General features: G+C 29.4%; 1 protein-coding gene across 1 annotated transcript; it reads left to right on the forward strand.

The window, feature by feature from the left end:
- Nucleotides 1-487: 487 nt before the first annotated feature.
- On the forward strand, nt 488-2,852 carry LOC107918075 (F-box protein At1g47056). Its single transcript, XM_016847579.2, has one exon. The coding sequence runs from the start codon at nt 957-959 to the stop codon at nt 2,559-2,561; it is 1,605 nt and encodes a 534-aa protein (XP_016703068.2). The 5' UTR covers nt 488-956; the 3' UTR covers nt 2,562-2,852.
- The last annotated feature ends 6,823 nt before the right edge of the window (nt 2,853-9,675 follow it).

The following is a 9,675-nucleotide window of genomic DNA, read 5'->3' on the forward strand; positions in this document are numbered from 1 at the left end:
TTTTAAAATATTTTTTTATTTTATTTTAATATTTAATAATTATATAATTTTTTATTTATTATAGTTTTATATATAGTCATCTTAATTTTTTATGTTTACATTATAGAAGTATTATATATTACTATATATCTAATTTTTATGTGTTACAAATTAGATAATATATAAAAACAGTATAATATAAAACATTACAAACTTGAAAAACGAATCGGGTTGAGCTTAGGCTTTGAATGTTAAGCCCGAGCAAGACCCATATTTTAAACTAACCTAAATTATTTCTTAAACTCATTTTCGAGTCTAATATTTTTACCCACACTATCCTAAATTTCGAACAAATCTTCAACTTTGGACAAGTTTAAGTTTACTTTTTTTTCAACAATTATGATTTATTTTTTAAAAATTTACAAATACTTTAATTTTTGTAAATATCATCCTTTACAAATATATAAATGGTCACAATTTAAAATTTTAAATATATTTATTTTAATACTTCTATACCAAATTCTTTAAATTTTTTTTTAAGAAAACTAAACAAATTACAAGAAAAGATAAAATATGATGCTAGAAAGAATGCATCTCCTGTGCTCAACCTCATCCAAACCAGTTCTGTTTTGCATCATCATTGACTTTTAATTTTATCCGACTTTTGACTTTCACTCCATCAGAAACCAAAATGAAGGAGTGAGCTCAAGAAAAGTATTATGAGGATGGAAACAGCATATAGAAACTTAATAGTGGGAGGCTATTTTGTTCAAAGTGAAAGACGGGCAAATAAAAATAATAAAGTCGAGAAAAAAGCCAAAATGAAATCCGATTTTGAAGTCCGTCGTTCTGGACATTTCCAAGAAGATCAAAAACAAAATAAGAGCCTGAAAACTCTTCAGTATTTCTCTACGGTTTCCCTCACCGTAACAACCCTGTGGCTGTTTTCTTTTCTTTAGTTTAGTTAGATTTTGTTGATGGGCCAATCAGTTTCGGCGGCGAAGCTAAGGAGCCGTCCAGATTGGAACCATCGCGAACGGTCAAAACCGAAATCAACGGCTCTGATCTGTCCGATGCAAGCTGAGGAAACTGAAGAGCTTGAACGAAGTAACACAGATGAATCGTCGGATTTCATCTCGGATCTTCCTGACGAGTGTTTGGCTTGTATTTTCCTGTCTCTTAGCCCCGCTGACCGAAAACGATGCTCTCTAGTTTGCCGGCAGTGGCTTCTGATTGAAGGACAGAGCCGTCACCGATTATCTCTCAACGCACAATCAGATCTGCAACCTCTCATTCCTTCTATCTTCTCTCGTTTCGATGCTGTTACGAAACTGGCTCTGAAATGTGACCGTAGATCTGTTAGCATAGGCGACGAAGCGCTTGTTCTAATCTCCGAGCGTTGCCGGAATTTGACTCGCCTTAAGCTCCGAGCTTGCCGTGACTTGACCGATGCAGGAATGTTGGCGTTCGCTAAAAACTGCAAGGGTCTAAAGAAGCTCTCCTGTGGTTCTTGCGCTTTCGGAGCCAAAGGCATGAACGCTGTGCTCGACAATTGTCCAGCACTCGAGGAACTCTCCGTGAAACGACTTCGTGGCATCACCGACGGCGCTGCAGCTGAGCCGATTGGGCCTGGGGTGGCTGCGGCGGCGTTGAAAACAATTTGCTTAAAAGAGCTTTATAATGGGCAGTGTTTTGGTCCGCTTATTATTGGTGCAAAGAATCTGAAATCTTTGAAACTTTTTAGATGCTCTGGCGATTGGGATAAGCTTTTCCCACTCATAGTGGAACGGGTCGCGGGTATGGTAGAGATCCATATGGAGCGGATCCAAGTCAGCGATGTCGGTCTTGCGGCTATCTCCAACTGTTCAAAACTAGAAATTCTTCACCTCGTTAAGACTCCCGAGTGTACAAACGCCGGACTCGGAGCTGTTGCAGAGAAATGCAACTTGTTAAGGAAGCTTCACATTGATGGATGGAAAGCAAATCGAATAGGTGACCAAGGATTAATTGCTGTTGCAAAATCTTGCACCAATTTACAAGAATTAGTTCTTATTGGTGTTAATCCCACCAAACTGAGTTTGGAAATGTTAGCTTCTAATTGTCCAAATTTAGAACGGTTAGCCTTATGCGGTAGCGATACAGTTGGTGATGCAGAGATATCGTGTATTGCTGTGAAATGTATTGCCTTAAAGAAGCTTTGTATCAAGAATTGCCCTGTTTCGGATCATGGCATGGAAGCGCTTGCTAGTGGTTGCCCTAATTTGGTTAAAGTGAAAGTGAAGAAATGTAGAGGAGTTACTTCGGAAGGGGCAGATTGGTTAAGATCAACTCGAGGATCACTTGTCGTTAATTTGGATATCAATTTGGATATAGGCGAGCATTTAGATGCAAGTGCCAGTGATGGTGGGGCACAAGATAATGGAATTGAATTTCCTCCAATGGTGGGCAGTCAAATTGGAGCTTCTAGTATTGCATCGAGCAGTACAGGTCGATCGACGTCATTCAAGTTGTTAGGGCTTATGAGTGGGAGGAGTTTTGTGGCTTGCACATTAAGGAGGTTGGCAAGTAGTTCTCGGAGTTAACTCGGAATTGCAACAGCAACAAAAAGAAAAAGAGTGAAAATAGAAAGCACTCTTGGTATTGAACTGTTTGCATTATTTTTCTGTTGGTAGTTCTCCCTTTTTTGTGTATTTAATTCAATTCTGTGTGCTGATGATTGCCTTTTGAATTCAATCTTCATCTTCAACATTTTATAGTTCTCAATTTGATCTGTTGGTTTGTAGTTCCTTTATTTAGCAAGCTCTGTCTATGTCTTCATTCTTCTCAAACATATTTGTCCTATACTGGAATTTAAAGAACATCTTTCTGATTAATTTGTTTTCTCTCTTTATTTGGTCCGTGTTACAAAATACTTGCATACCAACATGCATTTCCTCCAAATGCATACTTGTATCCTAAAATTCATCTTATTAGATAGGAGGAGGTTTGTTTCTCCTGTTATATGCAATTTATATATATATATATATATATCAATTGAGTTTTAAATATCTTAATTGTTTGTTGCTGAATGTTTTAAACATGATCAATAGTAGGGATCAGGTGTTGGAACTGAGAACCCGGTTAGACTTTTTGATTTGCAATATGCATATCCTTAATGCAAATCAAAGCCGGATTCAAACACCAACGTCTTGATTCTTTGGAAAAATGATTCTTTAATGTTATTTTTGGTTTGATGTGAAAAGATCTGATGAATGCGACCGCTGTATGAAATTAGTAAGTTCTCTGATTTTTTTCTAAGTGAATTACTGTTAAAATTGCTTTGATGTTACAAAAGCCAATTTTTATGATGGTTTATTATGATGCTTCTGGTTGATCATATTTTGCAATGACTTGTTGAGCTGCAATATTAAGTGGTTAGGAATTGAGCAGTTTATCATCTTTAAATGGTTTAATTCATGCACCTCAGATACACTTGCACTTGCACTTTCAGGAGAGAACAATTTTTTTTATTTAATTTCTATTACAGGGGACACAGTCACATGTCTCAGGGTACCTCTAAACAGTTCTAAACTAGTTAGATTACATTTTGTTCTCTCAATTGAAAAAATGGGCTAATTAGTTCCTATATCTTAGATCAAAAAGTGAATTTATCTTTCTTGTTAAATGTTTCACCCATTTGTACTATTATAAGTAGATGTGGTTAACGAAATAACTATAATGGCAAATAATGACATATGACATGTTTCGTGTATCTTATGTTGGCAAATATGGACTAGATTTTAAAAGAAAAAATGAATAGAATTTATAATAGAAGAATCATTTTAATTTTTTGACCTATGGATTAATTTATTTTTTTAATAAAAGGGATAAAATATAATCTGATTTTTAAGTTTAGTTATAGTATTATTTTTTGAAAGTGTTTTTGCAGAAAAAATATATTTTTGAGAAGTTAAAATTTTTAATTTTTGAAAAAAAAGTATTTTTATCTAATTTTTAGCTCGAGAGAAATGTTTTTTCTCTAAAAAAAAGTAATTTGTTGAAGAATATTTTTATCTCAAAAAAGTGTGTATTTTTTTAGAAGTAATACTAAACTAGGGGGTTTTCATTATACAATTACTTTTAAGTTTCTGACCATGTTGCATTATACATAAAGTTTCTGACAATGTGTTGGCAAATTCAGGGTTGATCTTGTTAAGCTAAGCACGGAATTGTTGGTTTATAGTAATGCTTTTATTTTGTCAGCTTGCCTACCGCTGAATAATTCCAAAATATAGGTAGTTTTTGTTGTTGTTTGAAATTAGATTTTTTATTTAAATAACCCAAATAATTTAATTAACTATTAAAATGATCTTTTTTTAATTAAACACGAAAATGATCTTAAATCTATAGTAAAAGTTGGTAGAACCAAATTATATGGTGTTACCAACTTGCCACGTCTGCAGGGAACATAAAAAAATTAATTTTTTGGTGAAGTCATGCAGAATAGCACCACCTGTATAAATATTAGGGAAATACTATAATTTCTAGAAAAATAGGAGACTTCAAAATAATTTTTCATTTTCTGGTGAAGCTAATTTTTTATTATTAACTTTAAAAAATTTGAAATGTATATTTGAAATATTTTATAATATATGTTTTTTAAAATTTTAAATATATATTTTTGAAATTAATTTTTTAAAAATTTTAAATGTTATTTAAAAATTAAATATATTTTCTAATAATATGAAACATTTAAACATTTAAAAGATATGATCTTTTAAATTTATTAATTTTTTTTATTTTTTAATAACATAAAACATTTAAATATTTAAAATTTTTAAATAAAATTTTTAATAAAAACTTTAAAATGGCTAAATATATTTAAAAATAATTTAAAAATAATAATTTAATAAATTCTATGTAAAAATTGATATTTTTAAAGATATTTAAATTTTTTAAATTTTTTTATAAAAATTTTATTTAAAAATTTCAATGTTTAAATATTATTAAAAAATATATTTAATATTTAAAAAATAATATTTAAAATTTTAAAAAATAATTTCAAAAATATAATATTCAAAATTTAAAAAAAATAATTTCAAAAATATATATTTAAAATTTTAGAAAATAATATTTAAAATTTTAAAAATTATATATTATAAAACATTTCAAATATACATTTTAAATTTTTTAAAATTAATAACATAAAATAATTAAAATAATTAAACAAAATAAAACAAAAAGAAAAAGAAAAAACTTAAAAAAAGAAAAAAATTAAAGAAAAAGAAAAAAGTTAAAAAGAAGTAAAAAAAATTAGAATTAGCGTGTCAAGTCTGCTGGTGCTATTTAAATTGGCTCCACCAGAAAATAGAAAATTGTTTTGAAGTCTTTTACTTTTTAAAAAATTACAGTATTTTTTCTAGTATTTATATAGGCGGCGCCATTCTACATGACTCCACAAAAAAGTAAATTTTTATGCTCTCTGCTAACGTGGCAAGTTGGTGACGCCATATAATTTGGCTCTATCAACTTTTACTGTAAATTTAGAGTCATTTTGGTGTTTAATTAAAAAAATAAGTCATTTTAATACTTGATTAAATTATTTGGTTTATTTTGATAAAAAACAGTTTGAAATTGGATTCAGGACAGTGAATGATTTTGAATTGGAGCCTTCCTACCCCTGCTTTCTGCCTTGGTGCTCAAAGTCTCATATTGGATTAATTATATTCCCGCGTAAGAAATACAAAATTTGAAACTTGTCAGAAATTAATGACGTTGCTTTTGAAACCATCACATTCGTAAAATGAATGTGAGTGCTAATTTTTTACACATCTTGACATTGTGATATATTTTAATGTTTATAATGATATATAGTACATAAACATTGCCATTTGAATGAATTGGAGATTGCTTCCACATCCACAATATATTTGTCAAGGTGTCTCAATCCATGACCTAATAAAGATGCTTGCTTATCCTGTTCTGTACCAACTAAGCATGTTTTTTTTCCTTAATTTGGGCCGATTACTCCATTTACTATTTAATAATAAAAATATTTAATCTATATTACATTCAAAATCTTTGGCAAGTGAATAGCAATTTAGTAGAGGGAAAAAGAACTAGAATTTTGAAAGTAACAAAATTTATTTACTCTTTGTAGGAAAATTAAATAATTTAAACAACAAGTTTTTTATTTGAATAATATAATTATATAATACTAAAATAATGCAAATATGCTAACACATAATAGGTGTTGAGTTCCTTATGGTTGCTCAACAATTATCATAAAATTAGTTGTGTAATCATTTGTTGTTCAACATCGTTATAAATTTTAACATATGTGATTATCAAAATCATGTTATTTTAAATTATTCAATCCAACTTGACACTTGACTTTTTAGGACTGTACTTTGTTATTATTGATAGATTTGATTTGATATATTAGAAACTCAACACCATTAGGCCTTTTTACGATACATCAAACTCGACATCTATGAGTGTTAAGGTCATGCTATCTTAAGTTGTTCAATCCCCTTCCCTTCTTATAAATTCTGCAAAACCAATAATCATTATTCATTCCAAAATTCTTTCAAAATCCTCTCTAACATCTACATACCCTAAACCATTCGAATTACTTTCAAAATGCGCTACAAGTCATTTTATCATGTAATTGTTTTTTCTCCATAATTCATGAATTAGTGTAACGAAAGTTTTCATAAGTGATTTTGGCAAATATTAGATTATTATTGCATTTACCAATTTCTGATAGTAAATTTTTAAGTGTTTTCTAGCCAATGTTATGCTATTATTGTTGTTACTAATTATTGAATATGTTATATATATGCTATAAGTTATGCGATTGTTTTTGCTTACTATTGTAGTAAGTTACAATTAATTTTATTGGATTATTTGTTATCAAGAATTGTTGAGGTTGTTAGCCTTATTTGTAATGTTCAAATTTTAATATTTGACAACCTCAAAGAAAAAGATGGTAGATTAACTCATGGCCCAAATCCATTTGAAGGGATTTATTATTTTCACTGAGGAAAGAGTTGTATTTCAATATGAAGCTTGACATTTAGGAATGATGTTACCTCAGAGTACATGAAATGGAGGATTCTTAGGAAAATTCAAGCAAGAGGTACTAAGTGGATATCCAATTGAAATATAAATTCATGAGGTCTAGTAGAATGGGTGTAAGTGTTATGACACCATAAAAGTGATGATGTTGCCATGGAGCTATTAGTGCAGTTCTAATATGTTTTTTATACTAGTTATGGCATTTTGAATTATGTAAGCTCATTGACTATCTTGGTGCCGACATATTATTTGAAGATTCTATTAATGTCAGATACTACTGGTATCTTTCCCGAGTACTATACCCAAGAGTCTATGATGCCATATATCCATGAGTTGCATGAACAAACGATGGTTGTTCCATTGTTGGGAGGATTTGAATTGGTCAAAGCAAATTATCTACATCTTTTGGTACGTAACAATCTCGAATAATTTGAGTAAAAAATGATGCACAACTATCTTTGTTTAAGGCATTCCGGAAACCAAAGCATCATGATAATGATTTTGGTGAGCTCACTTATAATAGCCCGATTTTCAGTGGTGCTGGAAAAAGTGATTTCAAAACTTTATTTACGGAGTTGGTATATTAGTATATTAAAGTTTAGTTTGGTAATTTTGTTAAATTCATTGTTAATTTAGGTGCAATGACTAAATTCTAAAAGTTCAATCGTTATAGATTTTTAATTGACTAAAGGCTTAAGGACTTAAATTACAATTAGCCAAAGGTCCAAAATGATAATTAAACCATTTTTCATTATGAATTGGTGGATGATGTTGAGAGATTCCATTTTTTTAATTAGTGGTTGATTAAGTTAGTTAAAACATAATTAGTTTAATTAAATTAAGTTAATTAACTTTTAAACATGGTATAAAAGAAAAATAAGTGGTGTTTTGTCATCACTTCCATCTTCCTTACAGTTCGTAGTAGAAAAACCTAAAGAAAAACCATTTTTGAAGCTCAAGCTATTTGATCCCTAATTGACAAGAATTGGATCAAACCAAAGGTAATTGAGGAAAATCTAAAATTGTCAATTAGTCCTTGAAGATTCAACTTGTTTGGTGTTTTGACTAGGTATGGAACTTACTATTCTATTTTAATTATATATGAATTACACTTGAATTAATATTTATATATAATTGTAAGAATTGAGTAGAATTAGAGAATTGCACATGTAATGACTCAAAATTTATGGGTATTAGAAATCGTGTTTCTGGCTTACTATTTTCGTAAATTGGGTTCATAAATATTTATTAGAAATATTTACGAATGTTAGTTGAGTGATTAATTAGATTTTGGCTAGGTGAATTAGAATGAATTAACGTTAATTTAGTGTAAGGACTAGATTGAATAAACTGTGAAAGTTAAATTATAGAATAAAGAAAAGTGAATGGACTAAATTAGTAATTAGACCCTAAGTGACAAGTGTGTGGTAATAGTGAATTACATATGGAATAATTATAAAACATATATTAGTAATTATTATATTTTACTTATAATTTAAGTAAGTGATATTTTATTTTAATTATATTATTATTATATTATATTTATTATATTAGTTATAATAAAAGAAATAAAAATAAACAAAATAAAGAACAAGAACAGAGAAAGAAACAAAAAAGAGAGAAAGAAAGAAGGAAATAAAAAGAAAAGGGAAAATTAGGGTTTTGAAGTTTGAAGCTTAATTGGTAAGTCAATTAGTCCTTTTTCTTGTAATTTTAATGTTTTTAAAATCCAAGAGACAAATATTACTTGTTGTAAGTGGAAATTTTGAAAGTTAGATGATTATAGATGTGGGTTACGTTGAAATAATTGAAGAATTAGGGATTTAATTGAATGAATTTCAAGTTAGAATTGATTAATGGATTAAATTGTAAAATAAGCTATAAGTTTTGTGTTTGAGAGACTAAATTGAAAGAAACTTGAGATTAGGGTTTTACCATGAACATTTGATGGTTAGGGTGAAAATGATAGAAAATTGAATAGAAATAAAGTATGAATTGAGTGATAAAAGTAAAAGAGTTAATTAGGATTAAATTGAAATGAAAGTTTGAATTAAACAGAAATTCAATTATTTATTGTAAATTAATATTGTATTAATAGTGTAAATTATTAAATTTCCGTGGCTAACATAGTACCGGAGACATCGACAAAGAAAGGAAAAGAGAAGATTGACGAAGAGTAACCCGAGAATTACGATTTGTATTTCTATAAACTGAACTTAATAATTAACTATTGCTTTTTATTATTTAATGTGTATGGTAAGTGAAATTGAGGTGAATTTGATATATTGCCACTGAATTGAATTGTTTTGTGAAAGTATGTGTATGATTGAAAAGTGTATTGAATTGGAATAAATTGAAATTGTATATTGATTGGAAATTGAATTATGTATTGAAATACCCTATTAACAATGTCGGGCTAAGTCGGATATAGTTGACATGCCATAGGATTGGAAGTGTACAGGGATACTTCAACTTGAGTCGATAGACACTATAAGTGTCGTACTGTTACTTTGACTTTGAGTTGATGAGGCACCTTGTGTTTCGTACTGTTATTGTTACTTCGCTTTAATCCGATGAGGTCTTGAGTATCGTATTGTTACTTTTTACTTCGACAAAGCTGATGAGGCACTGAGTGCC

This window comes from Gossypium hirsutum, chromosome A01 (assembly GCF_007990345.1).
Source record: "Gossypium hirsutum isolate 1008001.06 chromosome A01, Gossypium_hirsutum_v2.1, whole genome shotgun sequence".
NCBI lineage: Eukaryota > Viridiplantae > Streptophyta > Magnoliopsida > Malvales > Malvaceae > Gossypium > Gossypium hirsutum.

Excerpts from the sequence above, each read along its gene's own strand:
- LOC107918075 (XM_016847579.2), top strand. The coding sequence starts at position 957 with ATGGGCCAATCAGTTTCGGCGGCGAAGCTAAGGAGCCGTCCAGATTGG.